At 50.7% G+C, this 26,649-nt stretch overlaps 9 protein-coding genes across 12 annotated transcripts; 4 read left to right on the forward strand and 5 right to left on the reverse strand.

The window, feature by feature from the left end:
• Positions 1-921, forward strand: L3040_003125 (uncharacterized protein; the record flags this gene model as incomplete). Its single annotated transcript, XM_007293604.1, has 2 exons — positions 1-283; positions 344-921. The coding sequence occupies 2 exons, from the start codon at positions 1-3 to the stop codon at positions 919-921; spliced, it is 861 nt and encodes a 286-aa protein (XP_007293666.1).
• Positions 922-3,278: 2,357 nt separating this feature from the next.
• Positions 3,279-4,433, reverse strand: L3040_003126 (uncharacterized protein; the record flags this gene model as incomplete). Of its 2 annotated transcripts, XM_066154348.1 has the most annotated exons (2): positions 3,905-3,934; positions 3,987-4,433. In XM_066154348.1, 2 exons carry the CDS (start codon positions 4,431-4,433, stop codon positions 3,905-3,907), a joined length of 477 nt encoding a protein of 158 aa, XP_066012320.1. The 2 variants fall into 2 exon arrangements, with proteins under 2 accessions (XP_007293667.2, XP_066012320.1); XM_007293605.2 differs by having other exon boundaries at positions 3,279-4,433.
• Positions 4,434-8,173: 3,740 nt separating this feature from the next.
• L3040_003127 (uncharacterized protein) lies at positions 8,174-10,217 on the reverse strand (the record flags this gene model as incomplete). The annotated part of the gene is made up of 6 exons (XM_007293606.1): positions 8,174-8,347; positions 8,415-8,792; positions 8,879-9,514; positions 9,637-9,667; positions 9,718-9,771; positions 9,826-10,217. 6 exons carry the CDS (start codon positions 10,215-10,217, stop codon positions 8,174-8,176), a joined length of 1,665 nt encoding a protein of 554 aa, XP_007293668.1.
• A 2,005-nt stretch (positions 10,218-12,222) lies between these two features.
• L3040_003128 (uncharacterized protein) lies at positions 12,223-13,635 on the forward strand (the record flags this gene model as incomplete). Of its 3 annotated transcripts, none has more annotated exons than XM_007293607.1 (1): positions 12,223-13,635. In XM_007293607.1, one exon carries the CDS (start codon positions 12,223-12,225, stop codon positions 13,633-13,635), a length of 1,413 nt encoding a protein of 470 aa, XP_007293669.1. The 3 variants fall into 3 exon arrangements, with proteins under 3 accessions (XP_007293669.1, XP_066012321.1, XP_066012322.1); XM_066154349.1 differs by having other exon boundaries at positions 12,352-13,635; XM_066154350.1 differs by having other exon boundaries at positions 12,664-13,635.
• A 105-nt stretch (positions 13,636-13,740) lies between these two features.
• Positions 13,741-14,733, reverse strand: L3040_003129 (mitochondrial 54S ribosomal protein uL10m; the record flags this gene model as incomplete). Its single annotated transcript, XM_007293608.1, has 1 exon — positions 13,741-14,733. The coding sequence occupies one exon, from the start codon at positions 14,731-14,733 to the stop codon at positions 13,741-13,743; it is 993 nt and encodes a 330-aa protein (XP_007293670.1).
• Positions 14,734-15,037: 304 nt separating this feature from the next.
• Positions 15,038-16,341, forward strand: L3040_003130 (uncharacterized protein; the record flags this gene model as incomplete). Its single annotated transcript, XM_007293609.1, has 2 exons — positions 15,038-15,364; positions 15,412-16,341. The coding sequence occupies 2 exons, from the start codon at positions 15,038-15,040 to the stop codon at positions 16,339-16,341; spliced, it is 1,257 nt and encodes a 418-aa protein (XP_007293671.1).
• Positions 16,342-17,141: 800 nt separating this feature from the next.
• On the forward strand, positions 17,142-18,604 carry L3040_003131 (uncharacterized protein; the record flags this gene model as incomplete). Its single annotated transcript, XM_007293610.1, has 5 exons — positions 17,142-17,182; positions 17,304-17,521; positions 17,675-17,815; positions 17,926-18,188; positions 18,266-18,604. The coding sequence occupies 5 exons, from the start codon at positions 17,142-17,144 to the stop codon at positions 18,602-18,604; spliced, it is 1,002 nt and encodes a 333-aa protein (XP_007293672.1).
• Positions 18,605-19,592: 988 nt separating this feature from the next.
• Positions 19,593-21,959, reverse strand: L3040_003132 (uncharacterized protein; the record flags this gene model as incomplete). The annotated part of the gene is made up of 4 exons (XM_066154351.1): positions 19,593-20,485; positions 20,636-20,993; positions 21,331-21,387; positions 21,459-21,959. The coding sequence occupies 4 exons, from the start codon at positions 21,957-21,959 to the stop codon at positions 19,593-19,595; spliced, it is 1,809 nt and encodes a 602-aa protein (XP_066012323.1).
• A 2,507-nt stretch (positions 21,960-24,466) lies between these two features.
• Positions 24,467-26,482, reverse strand: L3040_003133 (uncharacterized protein; the record flags this gene model as incomplete). The annotated part of the gene is made up of 1 exon (XM_007293612.1): positions 24,467-26,482. One exon carries the CDS (start codon positions 26,480-26,482, stop codon positions 24,467-24,469), a length of 2,016 nt encoding a protein of 671 aa, XP_007293674.1.
• Positions 26,483-26,649: the final 167 nt, after the last annotated feature.

Below are 26,649 nucleotides of genomic sequence, written 5' to 3' on the forward strand. Positions count from 1 at the left end.
ATGCTCCCAACATCGCTCCTAATGCTCACCGCGAGCCTTGTTACGCCCATCATTGCGGCGACCGCGCCATCTTGCGTCGCAGGCCCGGATGCGACAGGCTACGCAGCGCAAAAGCTGCCCTACCTGTACAACAACCTTTGCAAAGAGCTGTCTACAGCGAACTTTGGCACCAGGGAGAAGCTCTATGACGCGCCAGTGATCGCATTGAGCTTTAGTGCCCGCTCAGTAGGAGAATGCTCTCTCGCGAGCTGTCTCATTGGCTTCAAAACGCTGGTTGATGGCTGTGAGTTCTACTTTCCTCAGGTAGCGTGATGTCAACAGGACTGATGCTAACACCCCGCAGGCGACAGAGATGACAAGTCCATCTGGGGCAGCGGCAGCTTTGAGTCCAGCTGCGGCGTCTTCTCCTTCTCGGTCTGGGCACCCGAGGCGACAGCCTCTCTCGGGAAGCCCCGGGCGACACTCACCGCGGCGACGATGAAGACTTACGACATCGCTTCCCTGCTGGCGTCAACATCCACCTCTCGGCAAGCATCGACATCCAGCTCCCGGTCGAAACCGACGTCCTCCGCCTCAAGGTCCAGCTCCCGCCCAAGCAGTACCCCGTCCCCGACATCAACATCGTCCTCCGCACGCATGACTTCGTATTCAGCGCAGCCCCCGACCACCACCACGCACGCCACCCTGACGAGTACCTATGCTAAGTCGAACTCGACCTCGGGCCTCGCAGGCTACAACTCGACCGCGAGCGCGACCTCGACCTACATCGGCGTCATGGGAACCGGCAGCCAGACTGTGCCGGGGACGAAGCCCGACGTCGGCGACGGCACCGCGAACGTGGCGAAGAGCGGCGCGGGCATGATCCGCGTCAGCGGACTGAGCCTGGTCGCGGTCGCTAGTGTGTTTGGCGTCTTCCTCTAGAGGGGACAAGCGGCACCTACTACCCATCCATCTCCATCTCCCTTTCCACCATCGACCGGCAGGATATGCAAAAACTTGAATGTATGACGCCTTGATGCCTTGATGCCTTTCACCACAAGCTAGATATAAATGCTTTTTTGACGAATCGAGAAGGGGTCGGTTTGGCGCAAGCAATACCCGGCGCAAACCCGGCGCAATATGGGGGAGTCGTAGTGTGGGGTTGGTCACCCACCCCACTTTTTTGTTCCTTTTGTTCTCTTGGGTTTTTTATTTTTCCTTTTTGTCGAATTGATATTTCCTATCGTCAAACATTAGATTATATTTTTATCATTAAACACTAGACAGGAAAAAAACATATATAATATAATATGTCTCTCTTTCTCTATCTCTCTTTTTTTTTTTTTCCTTTCCTTTTTTTTTCTTCTCTTTCCCCAAATATCCATTTCAAATTTCAAAAGGGCCGCCAGCCAGTAGCAACGAACGAGGCTGGCAAGCGCGGATCTATTCTCATTTCATTTTATTTCATCTCATTTTATTTTGTTTCATTTTGTTTCATTTCTCATTTCATCTCACTTCACTTCATTTCATTTCATCTCACTTCATCTCATCTCATCTCATTTTATCTCATCTCATCTCATTTCATCTCATCTCATCTCATCTCATCTCATCTCATTTCATAAATGATTCCTCGTCGACGGCAATTCAGATGCCGGACTTGGGCATGGGATTGGGTCTAGGCTTTTCTGTATATATTATATATGCATAATATACGCATAACGTATATGTATAATTTTTTTTTTTTCAGATTCAGATTCATTTCATCTCACTTCATTTCATCTCACTTCATCTCATCTCATCTCATTTCATCTCATCTCATCTCATCTCATAAATGATTCCTCGTCGACGGCAATTCAGATGCCAGACTTGGGCATGGGATTGGGTCTAGGCTTTTCTGTATATATTATATATGCATAATATACGCATAACGTATATATTTTTTTTTTTTTTTTTTTTTTTTTTTTTCCTTTTCCAGATTCATATTTCTTCCTGGTATGCGCCTGCGGTTTAGACAAGTCCAATCGCAAGTCTGTATCTCAATTCGGGTTCGGTTTGGTTTTCCTTGCAGAGAGAGAGAGAGAGAGAGAGAGAGAGAGAGAGAGAGATCTACTGGGTATTGTGATGGGTGGGTAGATAGATAGATGGATAGATGGATAGATAGATTGATAGATAGATTGATCGACAGATTTGGTTAGTAGACTTACTCCGCGAGTAATTAGTTATTAACTTTGTTGATCTACCTAGGTACTTCGCACATAGATATATACTCTACGGAGGAAGTGAAATCTTTTTTCGGGAGATTCTTTTGAAGGGGAGGTAAGTATGTAGATGGGTGGATAGGTAGGTATTTGTTCTTTTCTATTTTATATGTTTTGTTATGTTATGTTACATCATGCTCTACTATACCGTTCATTGTTATCTTCATCGGTACTTACTTACCTATCTATTTATCTATCTACCTGGTATTGGATAAACAGGATATTTACTTCGTCTTCTCTCCTGATTTCCGCTTATCTGGTAGTGGATTATCTGCTAGTGGAAAAATTGGGATCGGAGGGGAGGAGGGGGACGATGACGATGGCGCTGCCTCTTGATGACTTTGCCGTGACACGATAATAATTTAGTATCGTCTTATCGTCCAGAGCTGAATCTGGGTTCGGATTTGGATTCGAATCTAATCTGGATTCGCGGTATGGATAAGTGAGAGGTGTGGTGTGAGCGCTGAGCATCACGTCGGAGTTCCCCAATTGAAATTGGGCTAGAATGGCACAAGAGAAAGATTCCGCATGCGCAGCGGAGCTTTCATTCTCTATCTAGATTGGCGGCATCTGGATTTCTTTCCATCGAAAATCAACGTAGCCATGTATTCCCAAAGAACGTAAACCACGAGTTGCTTTTCGCGAACAATGAGTGCCTGGCATCGAGGCTTTCTGGACCATGCGAGAAGTAGACCATGCGTAATGCAGTAGAGCAGAAAGGAGACCCACGAGATCACTCAGCAGCCGGTAACGCAAACGCCCAAAGACCATGCAATATGCAAAAGAGCAGGAAAACCAAACCCAAACGGCCCCCGGACATGCAAATACAACACCCCTGTTTGCGGGCTCATTTCCAAACCGAGTATTGAAATCTGCAAAGAACTCGCCTGTCGGGATTTGTCACAAAAACACCGGCGCTGAAGCAAGACAAAACGTACTGTGCCAAAAGCTTTGGGGATGTTGAGAATAGCCCGCCCGTCGAAAATAAACGTGAGCGCATCCAGTTGATGCCGTTACCAAGTGCAATCAGGTACTTCTGCCCTAAAGGCTCTTCTCTAATGCGACGAGCTCGCTGAAACTTTCCTTCCACTTGGCGCTCTCGTCGCTGGTCGGGCGCGGTAGGGGACTCCGTGCATATCCGCCGTAGCCCAGCCAGCTCTCCATGCCAGACTTGGTAGACACAATGCCACCCTGGATCGCCGCCCAGTCACCACGCGCAACAACCTCCTGCAACTTCTGCGCTTCGGCCAGCTTCCCCTCCCGATACAAGCGCAGGATCTCAATACAGGCCTTGGGCGCGATATTCGCGAGACCGGCAAGGATACCGTGACCGCCGCCAATCAGGCTCTGCAGGGTAAAGTCTGCACTTCCTCCCAGTACCAGGAACGACGGAGCAGCACTGAGCGAGTGGGGCTTGGCGGACTTGGTTGCTGCTACAATTCGGTTCAGCTTTCCCGTGTTACCGCAGGTCAGCTTGACACCGACAATGTTCGGGTGGGCCGAGAGCCGAATGATGAGATCCGAGGAGAGGTCCATTCCGGATACAGCGCCGGGGTAGTTGTAGATCAGGAGCGGGATGGGCGACTGATCTGCGACGGCGTGGAAGAATTCGATGACGCTGGCCGAAGAGGGGGAGAAGAGCGGGGCGTAGTAAGAAGGGGGAAGGATCAAAGCATAATCGCCGCCAGTGGCATATGCTTCCTGGCAGTACTGGATCGTTTCGCGAACCGATTGAGTACCGCAGCCTACAAGGATGGGGAGATGGGCGAAGCCTGCTGCATTCAGGGCAGAGCGCGTGGTTTGTGTGACGGTCTGGCGTTCGGAGTGGGTGAGGTGGACGGCTTCACCATTGGAGCCCTGGGTTGCGAGGCCGGTGACACCCGCTTTGGCCAGACGCACGGCATGCGTGCCTATGGTAGCGGTATCGAGGTCTTCGGTGACGGGATCGAAGAAGCAGACTGTCGGGACGTAGATGCCAGGGACCAACGGCCGGGATACTCCACGGTCGTCGGTGTCAAGAGAGGTACTGCTGTTGTAAGAGGAGCCTTTCTCATTTGTTGGAGCCTCGGAGTAGACGCTATTGTTGTTGCTACTCGAGCTCTGAAGGCCAGAGCCCGGTGCAACAGGGCGGAAAGACATGTTGAAAGATTGAGTAAAGCTTCTGGCGGGAGAAGGGGCGTCGCTGTGAGGAGACATGATGCTTGGTGGGCGTACCGCTCTATATACCGTAGCAGCTAGGAGGTATGTGAATGACGGTCGTACTAGTAGGATAGTGCAAGCCGATTCGAAACTAGGGTTGACTTTCCCAAGATCCGCCTTTGTAATGGATCGGAAGGGTTGAAATGAATGGGAGAAGATCTAGTGAAGATTGAAGTAGAATATATATAAGTAAGTCAGAAACAAGGTTAGCAAAAACAGAGCGAGCTTAAAGAGGCAGGCAAGGTAGTGATGAGTAAGGAGGCGGTTGTGTTGCCTTGTTGAACAGTTTTATTTTTGGCGGGGGATGGATGGGGAGGGGTTGACAATGGAGGGACGTCCTTAGGCTAAGATTAAGTATGAATACCATTGTCCCTAGGGTGGCGCATCTATGTATATGTAGCAGTAATATATATACATGTATATACGGAGCATATGTCCGAAAAAGTAAATAATATACATATATCTGTATATGTTTCGGCGAGTTACCGATGTGGTGAAGCCGGGAAGGGGCGAGACCATGATGCGTCGTTGTGTGGGGGTGGATTTGCCTCGCACCGACCGGACAACAAGACAACAGGAGAGGAGAGGAGGCCTCGTGGCATTGGGTTCAGCCGCCTGCAGCGCTTGTGCATTTCGCTTTGATGCCGGATCTGTGCGCAATAGGTATGGCGAGATTCGCTGGCGCGCGGAGCTGAGACCGGCAGCTGACCATTGGCAACGACGTTACACGTTACGTGGAAGCGTAATTGATGAATGGATGAATGAATGAATGAATGTTAGAGGCAGGCCAAAGAGGGAGAGGAAGTGTGCTCTGGTTGTGCATGGTGAGATGCGTGAGATGATGAAGATGCGATGATGGAAATGAGAAGATGAGAAGGGGAAGAAAAGAAAACAAAAGAAACTCCGAAAGAGAGAGCCAAGACCCGCCAATGCCAAGCTGACAGTCACGGGACTGCCGACCTAGCCCGCGTTGCCGCGTTGCGCTACGGTCGGTAGCCAACTACGTAGTACTGACTAAGTACTGTACAGGTAGTAAGTAGTACTACATGTAATATGTGGAGATCCGAACGACAACTCTCTTCTTCCCCAGACTTGGACTAATTCCGTGATACCCTCATCAATACCAACTCCTCCACAACTGAAGTCACTCTGGTCATTCTGCTCACTCTGCTCACTCTGCTCACACTGCTCACTCTGCTCACTCTGCTCACTCTGCTCACTCTGCTCACTCTGCTCACTCTGCTCACTCTGCTCACTCTGCTCACTCTGCTCACCCTGCTCACCCTGCTCACTCTACTCACTCTCGTCAATCTGGTCATTCCGCCCGTTGCAAGATTTCTTGTCACCCATTATTACATATTACATATTCCCTTTACCGTGTCAAACCGACCAACGAGGCGTGGGGGTTTGTTTTGCCTTCGCCGATCATCCCAGGGCAGGGCCCAGTATCATGGGGACAGAAATCCCACGCTCTCCAGAATCTTGGCCATGGCGTTCTCGACTTCCGGACTGAATACGCATGTTACTGTTACATCTGGCAGAGCTGCTTAAGAGGCGCTGCGGTATCCTTCGATCCTCCCACGCACGCACCTTCTTCTTCACTTGAAAGTACCCGCTCCTGTAGAGCTACCGTATATGCTGAATTTTGAGCATCCATTCTAACCTTCCGAACTAGACAACATCACCGAACATCACCGAACATCCACAATTTCTACTTCCGACAAGCTGACACCGACCGGGTCCGATGATGTTATTGAAGAAAGGAGATGATGCATGTGTCGTTTTTCAACCCCCTCTGCATTATAAGCGGATAGGTCAGCAAAAGATTACATCCGCCCCAACCAACCCAATAGCCCCTTCTCATGCGCCAGCTCTAAGCCTTGGCGTAACACCTCCGACCCTTGTTTTCCTCTGTGCACATAAGCAATACGCTCAGATTGGGTTTCGATGAAATACAAAGTATATTTGCGGCTTCTCAAAATTTTCTGCGTTTGATTTTTACGTTTGCTGCTTTCGTGACTACCCTTTTTTTCTCTTTGTTTTTCTTTCTTTCTTCTTTTTTTTGTTTCCAGTTTTTTCTTTTTTTCTTTTCTTTCTTTCCTTTTTTTTTCTTCCTTTTTTTTCTTCCTTTCTTTTTTCTTTTTTTTTTCTTTTTTCTTTTTTTTCTGTGCCGAGCTGAGATCATTTCTCTGGGGAAGCGTTCGCAATGTCCTCTTCTCTTCGTTAGACTCTTTGAATTTACGTGGGGGTCTATTACTCCAGATTCGGAGCTTCGCCGATATTCTCCTGTAGGGGATGTGGGGGGTCGAGAGGATTCTAGCGTGTATCGATCGGCTTGACCCACTGGCCTGCGCTTGTCGAACACACGAGAATTTCGAACTTGAAGCGGATAGCACGGCATCACCTAGATGGCAACGACCGATATGGATTCAACGTTGGGAACAAGTGGGCTGAATACATGCCTTCGGTGCGACTTCTCAATGGAAGTCCCCACTCTCGCCTCCAACACTCCACGCTTTGACATAGTCGCGAGACTACCTGTAGGAGGCTCTCTCGTTGTACTGTATCTGTACGTTATTGAAGTGCCCAGTGCGTATATCAACTTCAGTTCCCAACAGTTTCACCAAACAGCAAAAAGGGGCACCACCACCGACAATCTCAATCTACGCCTTGAAGACTGACTCGAATAGATTCAGCCTCTCATGGATATTGTCGTTGAATATCCTCTTTTCTTTTCTTTTCTAAGTCAATGCCGTTCACTAATCTGTAGATCCATTGCCAAGTACATCTGGAAGAGGACTTAGGCGAAACTCAAATCTTGCCAAGACTTCATCCCAACAAGAATGGTCTACTCTCAGCAACACGTCTTTCCACACTCTGGGTTTCGATTACGTCTGTCCGAAATATAATTCAACCTCGTAACAGCGCCTTCATCGCCTCTCTTTGTTGCTCACCCTGTTAAGCCCACATATCGCCCGCTTAGTCTAATTTCTAATAATTCGCTGCAGTTGCAACATGGCCAGTTGGCGACGTTCAACTCCATAGTATCAACAAACCCACGCTTACACAGAACTACAATGCACGAGAAGAAAAATTTACCATCATTATTTCAAGGGAAAATTCCACAAGTTTCTGCAGATAAACACTTTCCACCACCTCACGTTTCAACGAGCCATATTTGCCGATACATATTTGAATTCGCCTGAGCACTCAATTAGACAGGTACCGGTACCTTCTACGAAACATTCCCCGCCAGACGCATATCGTATCACACACGCTAGAAAATCAAACCCCCAAATTCTTTCCCTTATATGCATGCTGCTGTACAGCAATGTGATGAGCAAGGGGAAAGAGCAGCCGAGTTCGTACACCATTGTACGCTTGCGGGCTTCAGAACTGGACAAGCACTTGATCGTCGTGAGAGGGAGACTTCGGGACTATAGTTGCTCTGCTAGCGTCACTTTCAAAAAGCTTCTGCGTAACATGGAGTATGTGGTGTGTTGACTCGCTTCAAGACACCGATGCGTGAGTGAGATAAGAGGAGGCTGTTATGGCGGAAGCGAAGTGCGAGTACGGTACACAATATTGTCTTCTACGCCTGTATGGCACTAAAATAACCCACAGTTTCATGACCATGCTCTGAACGATTTAAAGACTTTGGAATGGGCATTTCATACAAACTTATGTTATAGCGGTGGAGGAGCTATCTTTAAACACTGTTTTTTTTTTTCAGACTTTTACCCTCTGCTTTTCTCCTCAGATCCCAAAGTGTTATTGCTCGTCGGCCCAGGAAGCTCGTCCTCCCCTTCAGCTTCGATGATCGGTCCGTTGTAGAACTTGCGACCGCTCACGTACCAGTAGATATTGGAAACGCCCAGGATGAGAGCCAAGAAAGCGGCAGCGTAGTTCATCTGTATAACGAGTTCAGTTTCTCGGTCACTGTGAGAGAGGTGTGGGTGGAGTGGAGCTCAGGCTTACGTTGAGAGCAGTCACTGGCCTGACAGTCGGCAAGATGAAGATGACGGTGACGAAGATCGTCCAGAGACAGGCGTAGGCGTTGACGAAGAGGCTCGCCTTGCCCATGTGCCAGGGTCCCGGCTCGAACTTTTCAAAGGCAAGCTTGCAGAAGATGGGGATGCAGTAGCTCCAGTCGAGCGCGATGGCGCAGACGTTGAAGACGCCGGCTATGGCAATATATGAGCCGAGGGCGATGAGGTTGATGGCGATGCACCAGAAGACCGAGATCCAGACTGCGTAGAGTGGGGTACCGGTCCTAGAGTTGAGCTTTGTCCACACGCGTGAGAAGGGAAGGAGGCGATCACGGGAGAAGGCGAAGACGGTCCGTCCGAGGGATTGCTGTGTGCACGTGTTGGCTTTGCAGAATAATACTTGGGCTTGTAGAGGAGGAGGGGGAGGAGGAGGAAGAGAGGTGGCTCGCCTACCATAGCCGTGAAGCAAACAAACTTGAGAATGATGAATCCGCAGACAGTGTAGAAAATACCGCCCGATTTTCCAAGACTGTTGTAGAATATTTGGCCGACAGGCTGGAAAGTGACAGTACCAAGGACATCTGCAGGCTCCCCCATACAGAAGCAAAGAACAATGTTGAAGAGGAATCCTGCGACATATGTGAACAGCATAGCAGCTGAGATGGCCCATGGTGCCTTCACCTCCGGCTCATCGATCTCCTCCGTGATGTGTGCAGTAGCATCGTAGTCCGTCATAACCCACGAGACGGACAGGAAGCCGAAGAGATAAGAGAAGCCAACAGGCGTCCATCCGGAAGTCGAATCGACGTGTGTGAATACATATTTGGCGGAGTGCTTGTTCTCGGTTTTGGCCAGCAAGGCGATGCAGCATGTGACCAGAACGAGAACGTGGAAAATAACGTAGGTCTTGGTCATCTTTTCCATCCACCAGGTGGACAACGAGTTCACTAGCCCAGTGAAGACGATCAGGGCTGCCATGACTCCGACGGTTGCATTCGTCGTAATCTCATACTTGAAATCCGAACCCATGGCGACCGCAGCCAACAGCATCTGAGCGGCGCCGTATTCCGAAGAAGCAACGCCCGCGACCTATAGAAGGAGTGAGCATTGCGATTGAAATATCTGATAGGAGACCAAGGAACTCAATATCCAAACTGGTAACGAAGCATAGATCAAAGCAGAATATACGATGCAATGACGAGGGCGCAAACCTGTCCAAGCAAGTTGATCCATCCCACCACCCTAGCCGATTTTAGCATTTTACTACGGTAAACCAGCTATGAAGTACTTACCACGAGACGGAAGGAACCCAGTCCTCAGGAGCTAGTCTAGATATGGTAAAGTACCTGGAAGTAAAGTCAGATCTCAACGCGATGACAATCGAGGATAGGGGGTCGTACAATCCCCCAGAAGTCGGATAGGCAGAGACTAGCTCAGCGACAGAGCAGGCGATACACATGCACCCAGCACCGGATATCAGCCAACACCAGATAGCGGCTGAAGATCCTCCAGCATATAGCGGATAGGAAAATGTAGTCATGATGGTTGCGAATAATCCACTGATACTGACAGCAAAGGAAAATGTCGACAGATAGCCGAATTCTCGTTTGAAGACAGGCTTATAGCCGAATTGCGCAGCGAGATGAGCATCGGATTCGTTCATTTCTGCAAGATTGGTGGATCTGCGTTGGCCATCGGGGCCAGTGATCTCGACAAGGCCGCCCTTCTTCCGGGAGTGAAGACCATCGTGGACACCCTGCGCAACTGCAGTATCATACTGTATTTCGGTCATGCTGTTAGTCTGGGATCAGGACTGTCGCGATTGTTTTGACGACAACTTAGTGACAACAAGTAAGTGCTGGAGAAGCCCAGGGACAGCAGAATTCGAGAAGGCGAGTGAGACGTGTTTTGTAGAACCTCAGAGCTGAAGTTGTACAGCCTGAAAGACATGGGTATGAATCTACTTTGAGATAAGAGCCTGTAAGGGCAGCGCAAGTCATCGGAACATGGGAGGAATACATCCTGGCTGAAGTCCCCTATCATCTATGATTCCTATCATCTACGATATCTTAGCTCGGGAGAGGGCTGACTTCTGGGAGGGACTGGGGAGATGGATTGGCAAGGAATCGGGGTAGAAGGTCGGGGTCTCGAATGGAAACCGTGAGTTGAGATAGGCAATTAAGCATATGCATGGACTGATAGCTCAGGTTGTACCAAATGATTAAGTTAAACCATAGCCAGTGGGAAGAAATTAGCAGCAGCCATTGACCAACCCCCACCGGCTTAGAATGTGGTAAGCTGGGAAGAAAGATGCCATTCAGTGAACATCAAAGCTTGTTTCAATCGATCAGATTAGGAGTATCTCGCATACCCTGAGTTCGAAGTTCTGTAGATGGGGGGACGTCGTCGTCGATGATACTAATACCTGGGGTAATGTCTAGCGTGCAGATGCGCCCTAGCGGAAGCTTGTGTGACAAGCGAGCTTTGCAAAGGTCTCTCTCTATTCTGATCCTTTAAATTTCATCTCTACCCCCTTCTACTCTCTTAATCGAGAACAGCTTGATCAGTTCGTGAAGTCACCTGTTGGCGACATGACATGATTTCTCACAAGATTCTTATTCTCGCAAGCGGAATCGTGAGAGATCGGCATCATAGCAATATTTTAATGGACTCTCTCTCGCCTACCAATTACTAAAGTTCGTTAACTCACTTGGATTTCCCAAAGGCCCCTATGGCGCATCAAGCTCCATAGCCTCTCCTGCACTCAAAAACGCAATCTATTCAGAATCCAGAATCGTATCCAACCCGTGCGCCATAGGAATAACTGTAAGATCCCCAAATCCCCTCCCAACAACCTCCCGCACCAACGGATCACTCTTCGGATCGACATTTCTCGTAGCCTCATCTAGCACGGTGCACCAGCTTACTCCTATTCGAAGTAGCTCTCGCAAGATATAAAAGCTGGCGTTGACCGTGTGGGTTTGTGACCAGTACGCCTTTAGAGACGATCCGCTATCAGCCCTTTTTCGGGTACGTTGAGAGAGTACTCATGGGAAGAACGATTGGAAGTCATCTGATTAACGATACTGTAAGTGCCAAGAGAGTCAGGACATTCGAAAACTTAAAAGAAGGAAAGGGAAGTATATAGCAAGATATTAGATATAGCCAATATATATATATATTTATATATTGACAAGGGACGGGGTTGAGACGGTGCCGAAGGTATAGTATGTGGTAGGTGAGATTGTATAGATGCACTCAGACAGGAATGACCAAGGGCTCAGAAATTGGAAAGTGCAGAATATTCGAAGATGTGAATGATATGTGAACTTTCATGATCATGATATAAGAAGTAGAATTTGCCAAAAGAGGTCCGACTGGCACAGCGAAGCTGCTCATTCAAGCCACATACTTGTAACTTGTACTACGTCGCAGGCGTAAGTATTACCCCTCGAGGGTAGGGAAAACAGGGGGTTTAAAGTGGAAACTAAACTTTTAAGGCACCCTCGAGGGGTAATACTTAGGCCTGTACCATGGTATTATTACCTTGTCCTGCAGCGCACTTGCTAGATGATCAATATCATCGGGTTGCCGTTATGTTGTCTGTGTTGATTCCGCCTGGTGACATGAGCTTTGACTCGGGTCGGCCCAACAACCGAGCCCGAGCCCAAGCTCGAGCCCGAGTCCAAGCTCCTCGGCCCAAGGACATATTTTAAGCTTTGAATCTGTCGACATGGCCGACGGGCATTGACAACAAGCCGGCAACGATTTAAACTATTATTGTACTGGATCCCAGGATGTCCGGCCCGCCTCTGACAATCCGAAATGTCACCGCCAATCCAATCGAGCTGAAGGTCGTGGAGCGCTTCCAAAGTGCTAACAATAGAGGAGGAGCTTCAAATATCACAAGAGTCCTCAGTGGGCTGATGAATAACTGCACGAGTCCGTCATCAGCCCAGCTTGTTGCAAAATCTGAAAGCTTCAGTACGCAAGACGTATCGATAACAATTGGCCCGTTCGAGAGCAAGACGACGGACATCCAGCCCAATGCCGACGAGGTCCTGCGGTTGACGATTGAGGCAGATGGACAGAGGTATAGGATCGACACACCGATTCTCTCCCAGCGGTCTACTATTCTGTCGCCGCTGTCGCCCGATCCGCGCCTCGAGTTCACAGGTGTTTACCTTCCATCGGCGTCTCATCTGGCGCTGTACTCGTCTGCCAAACTCGAGTCGTGGATGAGCACGCTCAGGGACGAGACACCTCTCTCAGCGCTCAGCATCCCAGGTACACACAACTCGCCCACCCACCATGCAGCCCTCCCCTCAGTCCGCTGTCAGGCGGTGAGCGTCAAGGAACAGCTAGAGAACGGGGTGCGCTTCCTCGATATCAGAGTGCAGCCGCAAAACCCCGGTGATCCCTCGAAAGATGGCCTCATCCTCGTGCATAGTGCATTCCCCGTATCGTTGACTGGCAATAAGTACTTCCGTGATCTGCTCAATGTAGTGCACTCCTTCCTCGACGCCCACCCCAGCGAAACAGTCATCATATCACTCAAGCGCGAGGGCACAGGAAATTCGACCGACCAGCAGCTCAGCAAGATCCTGCATACGCACTACGTCAGCAACGACGCCTCGCGCTGGTTCGCAGAGAACCGCATTCCTACCCTTGCCGAAACGAGGAGAAAGGTAGTGTTAATCCGGCGATTCGCGATTGACGACTCTCTGAAGGGGGAGCAGGGCGGCAGAGGCTGGGCTATAGACGCAGAAAGCTGGCCTGACAACTGCGCCGATGGGACTTGTACGAGCGGCGACTTGCGCATACAGGATTTCTACGAGGTTGGTCAGCATGAGAACATCACCAAGAAAATAACGTATTCGACGGATCAGCTGGAGAGAGCTGCGCAGACCGTGTGCGCGTGGCCGGGAGATGCGGATGCTGCTGCCGTAGAGGCGGCAAGTCAGCCATTCTTCATGAACTTTCTAAGCGCGTCCAACTTCTTCAGACCGAATTGCTGGCCTCACAGAATTGCTGCGAAGGTGAATCCTTCGGTTATCGAGTACTTGTGCAAACACCACAACTTGACTGAAGTTAGCAAGACGGGGGATGGGAGTACTGGTATCGTTGTTTGTGACTGGGTCGGACAGAATGGAGACTGGGATCTCATTCGCTGTATTGTAGGTATGAACGCCAAATTTCACTTGAGATAGATAGGACGCCTGGCGAGGTGGAATTATGTAGGATAGGTACCAGGTGTACTTTCAGCATATTCCATAGATTTACACATATTACATAGCCTTCACGGGCTTCCCCCATCATTCCGATTTCGTCTCCTCCTTCGCCGGCTCGGACACGCCCTTCGCTTCATCCTCTAGCATAGTCCGTCTACCTTCCACGGTAACGTACAAATTCTTCCCAGCACTCTCCAACGTATTCGTAAGACCAGCTCCAAACGCTTGCAGCATAGCCACAAGCTGCCCTTGTAATCCTTCTATTCCACCGTCAATACCTCCGACCCATTTCGCACCTTCAACATCAAACACCTTGCCCTCCACTCTAGCTCCCAGCAAAAGTAACTTTTGAAGCCCGCTCTGCACCGCAGGATCGTGCCATCCGGGATTAGCTCTCCGTGTTGGAGCTTTGAAGTCCGGTGAACTGGGCGAGAGAATCGACAACGCGACTTTCATGTGCTGCGGGGAGACATTGGGGAACGTCAATAGCATCAGCGGTCCAGACAGCAGCGGTGCCAAAGCATGCGCCGTCCTTCTGTCCACCACCGCCTCATGAGCAGCCTTCGACAACGTATGCGTCAGCCCAGCCTCGTCCTGAATCGGCGTCGCCTGTTGCTCCCCTGGCTTGTAGAACTCGACAACTCTCAACGCGGCAGCAAAGATTCCCGTCTGGATAATCTGGATCTTGATCCCGTCCGCCAGATTCTCGGCTGGGTGTCCAGCCGCTACCCGCGCCTCGTCCACTTTCTGCAGGGCTTTGGAAAGTTCGCGGCGAATGCTGACCCATTCCATCGATTTCAGGTTGTTGTGCTGGAAGAGGAGCATGAGGGGCGTGGAGCGCAGGAGGGAGGCGTACTGGCGGAGGAGCTGGGACTTGCGGAACTCGGGGGGCTTGTAGGAAGGTGGCTGCGTAGAGGGGTAGCGGGCTATGGGAAGGGGGGATCTAGTCATCTGCTCGTGAGAGGCCGCCGGGGTGATTGCTGCTGCCGTTGCATATTGGCGGTGGATTCCTAGAGGGCGTTTGGAGCGGAGGATGGACGCAATTGCCTTTGACGGCGGATGTATTCGGGGTGGCATTCTGAAGGTGGATGTTAGTTAGTAAGACTGGAGGTATATGCAGAGACGAGACGCGGGATTTTAATTGGGTAACTAACCTGGCGGAATAGGTGATGAAGAAATTCGGGACGTTGATTTTTAAGCCTCAAAATATCCGATCCACTACTGTAATATTCCTAAGAGGCTTAGCGCGATCGTCCTCCACATTGTTCACCAGGGTCTTCAACTTTGAATCACCACAGCTGGACACAAAGTCCCGATTCGTCATCTTCCGGTCTTCTGTCTCTATCATATTTGGACTCGGCTGACAGATAGGAACAAGACAATGGCTTCAGAAGGAGAGTCAGGTTCTCCTGAAAAAATCTCAATTACTCCTTTGCTCAAGCGATTGTGGCCTGAACCTGACCACAACAATGTCACGGCGGACGAGATCGCTTCGGCTATCTCTTACATATTCACAGACCAACTGTCTCCGGTTCAGACGGGAGCACTTTTGACGTGTCTGCATTTCACAGGCTGGGATCGGAGAGCGGATGTTATTGCGAAATGTGCTGCTGCTATGAGAGGAGCTGCTTCTCAGATTGACAGGGTGGCTTTGGATAAGGTTGTCAAGGCACAGGGGAGATCCGAGGGAGAGTATCATGGAGGCCTCGTGAGTTTCGTTGATATTCTGTAGAGAAATCTGCTGATTGATCCAAGTGTGATATTGTTGGCACGGGAGGCGATTCACATCACACCTTCAACATTTCCACAACTTCATCGATTCTGGCCTCCTCTTTACTCCTCATGAGTAAACATGGAAACAAAGCCTCCACTTCAAAGTCGGGATCAGCAGATCTACTCATGTCCACTCTTCCCACGGCCCCGAACCTGCATGCTGTCACTCCAGAAACACTCTCCAAGATCTACGAGAAGAGCAACTACTCTTTCCTTTACGCACCTGCCTTCCACCAAGGCATGAAATACGTAGCTCCAATCCGGAAAGAGCTCGGCTGGAGAACAATCTTTAACCTGCTCGGCCCCCTTGCCAACCCCGTCGAAGGCAACATCGAGGCTCGTCTTCTAGGAGTAGCTCGCCGAGACATCGGGCCTGTCTTTGCCGAGGCCTTGCAAATGAGCGGCGCTAGAAAGGCAATGGTCGTCTGCGGTGAAGAGGACCTTGACGAGATCAGTTGCGCAGGTCGGACGTACTGCTGGAGATTAGTCGATCGATCCACGTATTCGGATAAGGCTGCGTCCCCGAACGATATCGACATTCAAAGTTTCACAATATCAGCCTCTGATTTTGGCCTGCCAGCTCACGCTCTCAAAGACGTATCACCTGGGAAGGAGCCACATGAGAATGCAGTCATCTTGACCGACCTCCTTATGAACCGACTCGCTCCGGACAACCCGATTCTGGAGTTTGTTCTTATGAACACTGCAGCGTTATTTGTCATCTCTGGTATCTGTGAGGCAGATACTAGCGATATGGGCCATGGTGACGATGGGAAGGTCATCACGGAGCGCGGCCCCGGTGGTGGACGATGGAAGGAGGGCGTCCGGAGAGCTCGATGGGCCATCGAGAGTGGCGAGGCTTGGAGACAGTGGAGGAATTTCGTGGAAGCGAGTAATAGCTTCGGCCTCTAAAGAACGTGGTCTCGGTCAATAGAAGTCTTGATTTTCAAGGTAGGCTAAGTACGACTCGGCGTTATCGAAGTGGTGCTCTTTGTTACACTGTAGACCATCACATATTCGCCAGTGCAATCATGGATCCGAGATTGGCTTCTATTGAAAAGATGTAGAAATAAAACCAATAAAGATTCCAAGTTAGAAAGGCAACGCCGCAAGAGTGCCGACGATATAGGCTTGGCAAACTCCTCGCTTCGCTCATCATTAGTGTTGTTACCTCTCTCTGTCTCATTCACCAGACTGTACGGAGTACTCTCTGCTTCAAAGGCTGGAGGGATATTGCCCATGAACAACAGCATAGTAATATACTGGGCGTCTGTAGTCGTTCGCATACTTCTTTGTGCTGTTCGCTCATCTGTACTCTGCTGGACTTATCGCTCTGCAATTATATATAGGTAGCCACACCGTCTCAAGAAGGGCCCCCCAAAAGTGGCGAGGTCAACTCCCACGATGAAGTAATTTTACTCGCGAAGTACAGAGTAAGTAAAGTAAATATTTACAATCTCGGGCTTTGATGGCCCTGTGTCTGCCTCGCTAGTCTAAATCAAGGCATACTTTGCCACTTCCCAGCTCGAACAAGAACAAACGCGGGGCAGTTCTTACCCCACCATCAAGTAGAATACTTTCTACAACTCAACAACAAAAATAAACAACAACAAGCAGCACACGGTTCAGATGCACCGAACCGAAAAAGAAGAAGAAAGAAAGAAAGAAAGAAAAAGAAGAAGGAGAGACAGAAAAAAGAAAGAAAGAAAGACATGTCCAAGCCAACCGTCCTCCTCCTTGGAAAAATCGATCAGTACCTCTCTCCCAGATCCTCCCCCCTCCCCTTCATATCCCCCCCTTCCATCCTCTCCCAATAATCCCCCCACCCCTCCAATGTGAACGTACCGTCACTGATTCAGCTCTTAACAAAACAGCGCCCACGAGCAGTGGTCCACCTCCATAGAATCAATCGCCACAGTCCTCCTCCCCAAAGCGCGTTCCCGCCCAGAATTCATAGAAGAATGCAAGTCTGGCGCCTTCGACGCGGCGGTAGCCGCGTACAGGACGTTTGGAAGCGTCACTGTCACGGGGTTGATAGACGAGGAGCTGGTCGCCGCGTTGCCGAAGGGGTTGAAGTTCATCTGCCATAATGGTACGTCTAGATGAATGGAATTTTTTTTTTTTTCGGACTTTACATTGGACTGAATAGGAGAGGGACTTGTCGCGCGGGGGGGAAATGTGGGGAAGGAAACAGGAAAGATAGATGGATGTCTTGCTGACGAGGTTTGCTTTGCAATGAACAAAGGTGCGGGATACGATCAGATCGACGTACATGCCTGTACGGCAAAGGGAATCCGGGTTTCTAATGTTCCAACGGCGGTGGATGACGCAACGGCTGATACGAACATGTTTCTGATCCTGGGAGCGTTGAGGGGATTCAATACTTGTAAGCTTACTCTCTCATCTTTTGCCCCGTTGGGGCACCTTTCCCGAGGGTGTCTGTGGCATGTAATGTATGTATGTGTGTACTTAACTGACTCTTTCTCCTCCTCGCAGCAATGCTCGCCCTCCGCGAGGGCCACTTCAAAGGCTCGACCCCTCCCCCCTTGGGCCATGACCCGCAAGGCAAAGTCCTCGGGATCCTAGGCATGGGCGGCATCGGCCGAAACCTGATGAAGAAGGCCGCCGTCTTCGGAATGTCGACGCAGTACCACAACCGAACGCAGTTATCGGAGGAGCTGAGCGGAGGTGCCAAGTACGTGAGCTTTGAGGAGCTGTTGAAGACGAGTGATGTCCTCTCTCTGAACTTGCCTTTGAACGTAAGTTCCGTCCTCCTTTCCTTATCCTCACTCGGCATTGCTGCTGTATGGAACCCGAGGACTTACGAAAAAACCAGAAACAAACCCGCCACATCATCTCCACGAGAGAGTTTGCGTTGATGAAGCCCGGCGTGGTGATAGTCAACACCGCCCGAGGCGCCGTCATGGACGAAGACGCTCTCGTGAAGGCTTTAGAGGGAGGGCAGGTGTGGTCGTGCGGACTAGATGTCTACGAGGAAGAGCCAAAGGTGCACCCCGGTCTGATTGCAAACCCGAACGTGATGCTGCTGCCGCACATGGGGACTTGGACTGTGGAGACGCAAACGAAGATGGAGGTTTGGTGCTTGGATAATCTGAAGATGGCGGTGCAGGAGGGGAAGCTGGTCAGTCCCGTGTCCGAGCAGAAGGATATGTGAGCGTGAGAGGGAGCGAGGGAAGTGTGCTAGACCGGGTGGATGTACATACTACGGAAGGCGAAACCTGAACATACAAGATTGTATTTGGCTACATGCACGTTCTATTCTTTGCAGATTACGATTGTTGAATTAAAAGATTGCGCTCGGTAGAGGGGGGAAGGAAGGGGGGCGATGAAAAGACAGCTATTGACTACATGGATCAAGTAGCGAATAGTGTGGACTGCCTGGAGAATTGTTGCCAGGAGACGGAGGAAGCCGTCAGTGGATCACAGGAACCCAGACGGAAGGTAGGAGGGGGGTGGGAAAAAACAAGCCGATAAGCTGATCAATCAATTGCACTGGGGGAGTGAAAGCAAAGTCGAGTTCCGAGTTGAGGGCGGCATACTACACCCTATGAAGAGCTCTGAGCAGTGAGAGGCGATATCCTGGGGGCTCTTTTGCTCCTACGTACCCAAGGAAGCCCTCACAAATGGCACAAGAGCCCCACCCCCGGGAAGAAAACAAAGGTAGTCATTAGAATAAAAAAGAGAAAGGTAGACTGCAATTTGTTGTATTGGGATTCCTGAACTATCAGTTCGTGGCGTGTGTGCTAGAGTGCACAGCAGGTAAGCCAAGCAGGCCATCTCTGCAGACCCAATCTCCAGCCGACCTGTTTCTTCATCCATCCATCCTTCCTTCCTTCACTCCAAGTCGAGAAAGATCCTGTATGTCCATCCTAGGATTACATCTGGGCGCTCATCGTAATACGCCTTCCGAAGAAAAGAAAAAGTGGCAAATCACTCTTTCCGTACCTCCCAACCACCCCAAGTGTACGCTCTTGTAATCGTGCAGAAACGTGTGCCACCTCAAGATTGCGAGAGAATCAAATTAGACTCGTTTTGACGCCCTTTTTCCCATGCTATAAAGAACGAGAAGAAAAAAAGCAAAATCCATGCATGCAATGCGACGCCTAGGAACTCCGTTTGGATGAACGCCGGAATGAAAGAAATTAGTGCTTCGGCTCAGGAGAAGCAGTGCTATGTGCGGAAATAGGAGGGAGGGTGGGCATGGTCCATGAGCGAGTGGCAAGGTCACACAGGCGTCTAATGACGTTGGTGGTGCCCGATCCAGCAGCCTCGTCAGCGACAAACTTCTTGGCGACCAGCAGCCTGCTCTTGTTATCGGTCTCATCGAGATGAAGAGGAGTTTCGCTCTCGGTATACTCGGAGACTCGTTGGCCAAGACCTCGGATGACTGCAATCGAGTACAGAATATCGCGGTTCTCACGTCCATCAAGGAGGTTGCGGAGGGCGGAGAGGGTGTCATCGACTTGCTTGGCAAAGCTATTATCCTCGTATTGAAGAGTAACAAAGGTACCGAGGGTGTACCAGAACTGCAACTCACGAAGGCGGTGGTGATCGGTGCTGAGAGGAACCGGGCGGGTGAGTGGGTTGCCAGCAGCGACACGGCCAGTCAAGAGCGTCTCGAAGATGTCCAGGCGGTCGCCGGCTTCGTTGGCATCATCAGAGGCGGGGACAGTCTTATGCTCTCTGACACCGTTTTCGGCGGCACTGGTCTTGACCATTGTAGCTAGAGACCAGACGACTCGACCTTCAACGCTCGAAGTGTATGCGATCTCCTTAGGGTCATCTTGTTGCGTCTTGGCAAATTGGACGAGAAGAGAACCGAAGTCATCAAGATATTTTCGGCCAGTAAGAAGCTTCGTGAGTCCCTTGACGGAGAACCACTTTGACTCGAGGAAGTTCTCAAGACCAGGTGCATAGATGCTGAAGTACAGGTGCTTAATCTCATCGATGAGCTGGGGGTTGCCGGCGACGTCGGGACCTCCCTTGGGAGGAGCTTCACCACCGAGATCAAGAAGTTGCTCAACAGTTCGCTTGGCTGGAAAAATTGAATTAGTCAGGGTGTCACCGGAGTGTGAAAGGGTGCGAAGTAGGGGACTCTCAAAGTGCAGCAGCACCTTGGCCGCACCACCGGTGGCTGAGGTGACGGCTCCGTCTCTTGAATTCCCTCGGGTTTATATACACATACCTGGAGAAGTAGTCTCATATGCGGGTATGATTCTGTTCATTGCTGGGGGTGCAGCAGCCTCGGACAGCGATGGGTCGATGGCGGAAGCGTAGTCGTATTGATTGGGAGCTTGGGGGACACCGGACGAGAGAGCAGGATCGTAGGCGGGCATGTTGGGGTGAGCACCGTAGCCTTGGAGCATATGAGGTTGGTTGCCGTACGGGTTGGAGCTAGCGGGACTGCCACCCATAGAAGAACCAGAACTTGGGGCGGGTTGGATGGCAGCGGGACCTGGGCTCTGCTTAAAGATGGGGTCGTAGCCAAGGCACTCACGCTTAGACTTTTGGCAGTTGCGGCAAGCCGGGTGTTGTTCGTCGCACTGGTGAGAAAGTAATGGTCAGTAAAAATATCGAGATAGAGCAATCACGACATGGATCGACAACGAACGAGGTTGGTAGAGAGGGGAAGGGAGATGATGTTAATATTAGATGTGAGTGATGTGAAGGGTGAAATTCGGCAGTCGAGCGATCGAGGCCAGGTGGGTTTGAGCAAACGAGCACTCGTGAGCAGCTCGCCTACTTAGACCAACTCGCTTGATGTTTAACGAGAAGGGCTTTTTCGCTTTGGAGAAACGGGGGCGCAACGTCGTCCCGCATCCCCAACCATCGAGAAACGCGACCGCGAGAAACGAAAAGAAAAAAACACCCTGGACTAACCTTGATTCGGCGCTTGCGGCACGTCAGACAGCCCGTCTTGGTTCGACGCTTGATCTCCTATATGATATGCACACGTCAGTACTGCCAGAATCGAAATGGCGCCCGGTCGCAATCCCGGAACGCCTCACCTTCTTGTGTCGACCACCGCTCATGATGCGCGAGTCGCCGGATGTAGGCAGCGCATAGCGCATTCCTTGTCCTGATGGATCGGAGGTAACGTTGGCATATTGTGAGTGTTGGGGGTGTGGGAGGGCGGAGCCTTGATGGTGATAATAAGGGTTGCCCATCGGGACTTGTTGCTGGAGGTTCGCCATGTTGTGCTGTTGCTGCTGCTGTGGTGGCGGCGGTTGCATAGGATCAATTGATCGGATACCGGGGAGGGACATGGAGCCGTTGCTGCCTGTCGGGCTGGTGCGGTATTGTTGCTGGTCGGGGTCTTGGGGAGGAGGTTGAGGGTAGGCGTATTGCTGCGCTGGGGCGAGCGAGGGAGACGAGTAAGTTGGACTTGGGTAATTGGCAGGCCGAGTTGGAGCTCCTTGACCGTGAGTTTGATTTGCACCTTGACCTTGACCTTCAGGTTGGCTTGCTGGCTGCTGATGCTGTACTTGTACTTGTTGAATGCCCGACATATTTATTGTGCGGGTTGGGATGGGGGTGGAGGGGGGGGGGGGGAGTTTTGGTGGTGTTGATGGGGGATGAGGGATGGGAGAGATGGATTGGTTTTGAATCTGCTGCGGCGCTATGAGTGACGCTGACACTGACCGGTGAATACTCGAGGAACTCGATGACCGCGCGCACCAGAGATTGTGATTGCGTCCGCGTCCACGTCCAGGTCCGACGGGACAGCACGAGGGCGTGAACTTGGAGGATTATTGATGTATCTCACAGTCGCGTAATTTTCGAGGCTTCCTGATATCGCTTCCCCTTGATGTGCAGAAGCGAGTCGAGGCGAGAAATCGCCGGTGTTCGGTGTTCGCAGGTGGTGGAGAAAGGGAGGGATGTGAGTGGTGAGTGGTGAGTGGTGGGTGGTGTGTGGTGGGTGTGTGCGGTGTGTGCGGTGGAGATTTAATAAGGTCGGCAGAAAAAAAAGGCAAGGCAAAGGCATCCGGTAGCTAGTTGAGCAAAATTATTTCAATCAGGCGGAATCGGGACTAGCGCTTGGAAGTCGGTGGAAGCTGCACGTGCTCATGCACGCACCTCTAAAAAATATTCCATCTTCTTTAGGGGCCATCCTTCCCCCGTACGTGCAAAGGTGAGCGGCTGCGGGTTGGATACCAGCTTCTTCTTCTTCGTCTTCTTCTCCTTCTCCTACCGATACTTCTGCTGCTGCTTCTGCTTCGCCTAAGAGAAAGTCAACAGGGCAGGGAGGGCCACACGGACCTGGCATCCGTTTCTCGCCTGGATCCCTCCCGTAATAAGCGATGGAACGTCCGAAGAACATGGAGCATTAATCTTTCCGAAGAACATCTTCGCAGGCACAGGCACAGGCACAGGCATCGGCATTGGCATTGGCATTGGCATGGCACGGCACGGCACGGCTTGGATTGAATCGAACTGGATTAATGGTGACATGGGAGAAGTAGTACCTCAATATTCAGAATCGAACCCGAACATACCGCCACCAATCCGCCCGGCAAAACAAGCAGAGCCCGTTACTGTAAAGCCATAGATGATAATAATATTACCCATGGTGCTCATCGCTTCACCACTGCAGCTCGCCTCCAAAGCGAACTTCAGGGGTAGCGAGGACTCATCCCGATCGCCTAGATCCCTGAAACAAACTCAAGACGATTGATCCCGTTGATACAACATACACGCCCTCTACAGCACAGAATATACTCTACGTGCCTCACTTACTGCCGGTATCCATACCTACGGACTACCCGTGACTCTGAGCACCGCCTCGCGCAAGCTGTTCAGCTCACCTACCACTTCATTCCGACCTCAAAGTCAACAAACAATCCCTCTTCCACACAGACCCTTTTGCTTCCGCCCCTCCCCTCCCATCCAACCGTTTCGTATCAAGAAGGCTTTACCCGTCACTAAAAAAATAGAAACAACCTTAATTACAAGCGAGCGTCCCAACCCAGCACCGCCTATCGACTCCAGATCCTCCAGATCGCACACAAGAACTCATCCTTCTGCAGCAGCCAACCCAGCAAAGCTGAACTCGTACTCTATTGCTCCCTCTCCCGCTCTCGCCCATCGCTCTCCAGAACAGAGAATGCCTTTCTTTCTCATGCCAGATCGATCGTTCATTCATTCGTTCATTCGTTCATCCATTCATTCATACACCCATTCATTCATTCATACTTTCATTCTGCCACCCCGCATCGCATCCAATGGAAAACTTCGAGGCAGGAGATGCTTCACTTCTACCTCGCGGGTCTCGAATCACCGAAACGGGAATCAACCTGGCTCGGTCTCAAATACATACATCTGATTGCTAGCTTATGTTACTATACACTATTGACATCTATTGACAGGCAGCGGCCGGTAGGAAAGACCCAATTCCCGCCCAGCTACTACTGATACCTGCCTACCTACCTACCTACTCTCTTCGCATGAGATCGCTTATATATATATATGTATGTATGTATATATACATCCGTAGCTTACTTATCTATATGTGTGTACATCGAAGCTACTCTACTCTTCTCTACTCTACTCTACATAGCCGACTCAACATGCCAATATGCCAATCGAAGTATACTTTCGCCCGCTGTGGAATGAGGATTGCAGGTCGAGTCTGCGTCGACACGGTGGGGCTCTCCTGACTACAGCGAGGTAAGCCATGGACAGTGATGTCTCGTGGTGGGAGTGCTTGCTTTTACGTGACGCCTTTGCAGGAATCTGGACGACCGACCGGTTCCGCGGCTCAAAGGAAAGGTTTTCGGGTGGCTATGTTACGAGAGAGGATGACGGGCTTGATTTTCATTATAATTGGAGGAATTAGTCGTCGAACATTTGCAGAGAAGCTCGGATTCCTCGGGAAATTTCCAGCTGGAGCTCTGTTTTGAAACCCAGTGCTTTTTGCGGAAACATTTTGCAGAAACTGGGCTGAAAGAGCCATTTGCGGACTAATCCAGGACTCGAGAGAGGTAAGCCCACGTCTGCATTCCCTTCGCATTCTACCCTATCCATCTGTGAGAACTCGAGTCCAGTCAAACTTCCTCCAGCGCGCCCGGAACCCATCAAGTCTCCTGTCCCCTCTCGACCACCTCCCCTGCCTCTTGACAACATCCGGTTCAATATCGAGCATGCCACCAATAATCTCCCTCGCAAACAAATCACCCCTCGGCCACCGGTTCGAATCCTCCACGACATGGCCCAGCCCACCATCCAGGTTGAACCACACGTGGAAATAAGGCATCTCCTTGGCCAGTGTCCTTCGAAAAGCTGATTTGCCCAAACCCTCTCGTGCTCGCGCAGCGGTGTCGATCAGCTTCTTGTGCTGTGTCCACTCCTCATCAGATGACAAGATCGCTTCTTTGAAGAAGGCGGGTGCCGTCTCGCCGAGGCTGTAAGGCAACGGCACCACCTGCATGGCAGCGTGCATCCTTCGGTGCGGCGCAGCGGCGTTCTCGTAGAACACGACGTCGCGGCCTTGGTCGTGGTACATGCGAGTCAGGCTCTTCATGAAGTTGCGGATCTCCTCCCACTCATCGTCGTCGCACTCCAAGAGGTTCGTCCGATGTTGGATGGGCACAATGACTGCACCCCCTTCGCTGAGCTCCGGCTCGGTCGGTAGAGTTAGAAATACCCGCGTGCCTAACGATATAAGTGGAGCGACTGGGGCCTGGTTCTTGTCTTCCTGGTGACAGAGTTGGCAGGAATCCAAGATCTTGTTCATTTTCTGGAACTCGCTGACTGCCGTGTTCTTCAGGTTCGTTTCTGACTTCTGTACTCGCCTGGCGAGCTTGTTGGCGTTGTCGTCCATGTAGTCGAGACCGGTGTCAAATTTGGCGTCTTTGGCGATTCTCTCGGCCGCTCTCATGCCATCTCCACCAGCCTGCCCTCTGGTTCTACGCTCTTCGCGGACCATATCCTCAATGCTCATGTCTTCGTTCTCCTCAACGAGTCCTCTCTCTCGGCCTCGCTTGTTATCGATTGATTTGACCTCGCCACGAGTACCTGCTAACATTCGGTTGTCCATCATCCCTAACACTACTACGCCGTCTGAAGTATCTTGGGAGAAATTTGACATAGCTTCATCGTACTCCTTCTGAAGCCGCTCCGCATCCGGATTTTTCTTGAGCTTCGCTTTCATGAGTTGGGCCTTCATGCGATTCAAGGTAGTCTGGTCTAAGACAACAGTAGATCTAGGTGGTGGCTTTTCAGGCATAATCGTCCCCTGTGGCAAGTCTTTTGGCTCATCGTGTCCATCCACAGTGCCCCTTCGAATGCTCATTTCCATCTTCCGCTCCTGAAATAAGTCTCCACTCGGCTTTTCCTTGCCGATGTAGCCCTCCCCGTAAGTCCGTCGACGATCCAGCTCAGTCTTCTCTTCCCTAGCATCATCAAACTCTTTCAAACTCCCAAAACGTTCCGCAGCGATCTCGTCAACAGATCTCCCACTTGTCTCTGCCTGTGTGTATACATTTTTAAGCTTCGACATGCGCCATTGCGCCCCTGCGTCGCCAAACGTGTACTCCACTTCGTCCACCTCAATGTTCTCCAACTTCTTTCCCTCTGCCAGATCCTGAAGCTGTGTATTAAGCTCATTTTTATGAATTTTTAAATCGTAATCAGCCTTCGGAGGCGGCGCCTTGACTACTTTTTTGATTCCTTTCTGTGTGTAATCGAAATCCATAGCTGAGGGATCTTCCATCCACGAATCGCGTGTTGCTTTCGGTGCTTTGTTCGGAACCTCATCATCTGGGGTTGGCAGAGCCTCGTGAGGATCTGTAGTCTTTGGATGCTTAGAGCTCCTCCTCTCGCCCTCATCCTCTTCATCCCTTGACTTTCGCGATCTCTTGTGCCTATGCTCGTCCTTGCGTCGGTCGTGGTCTTGCCTATCGCGAGATTTATGGCCGGATCGATGGTGATGTCTATGTTTCCCTTCCTTGTCTCGGTTACTGTGCTTTTCTTCCCTCTCCCTAGCCTTCTTCTCCTCCGCAAGGGCTTTCTCAAATTCGTCGAGTCCGTCCATTTTGTTTGTGTTGATCGGTTTCTTGTTTGCGAGAAGCGAAGGGTCGGTAGAAAGCCTCGGGAGCTAGTTAAGCTTGGACCTTCGAAATTTCAACAGCCCACCTCGAGGTTGTCGACCCCACCAATATCTTCCTTTCGATTCGGCACAACTAAATTCAAGACCTCAAC

This window comes from Drepanopeziza brunnea (genome assembly GCF_022702325.1).
Source record: "Drepanopeziza brunnea f. sp. 'multigermtubi' strain 214-2 chromosome Unknown ctg4, whole genome shotgun sequence".
In the NCBI taxonomy this organism is placed as follows: Eukaryota; Fungi; Ascomycota; class Leotiomycetes; order Helotiales; family Drepanopezizaceae; genus Drepanopeziza; species Drepanopeziza brunnea.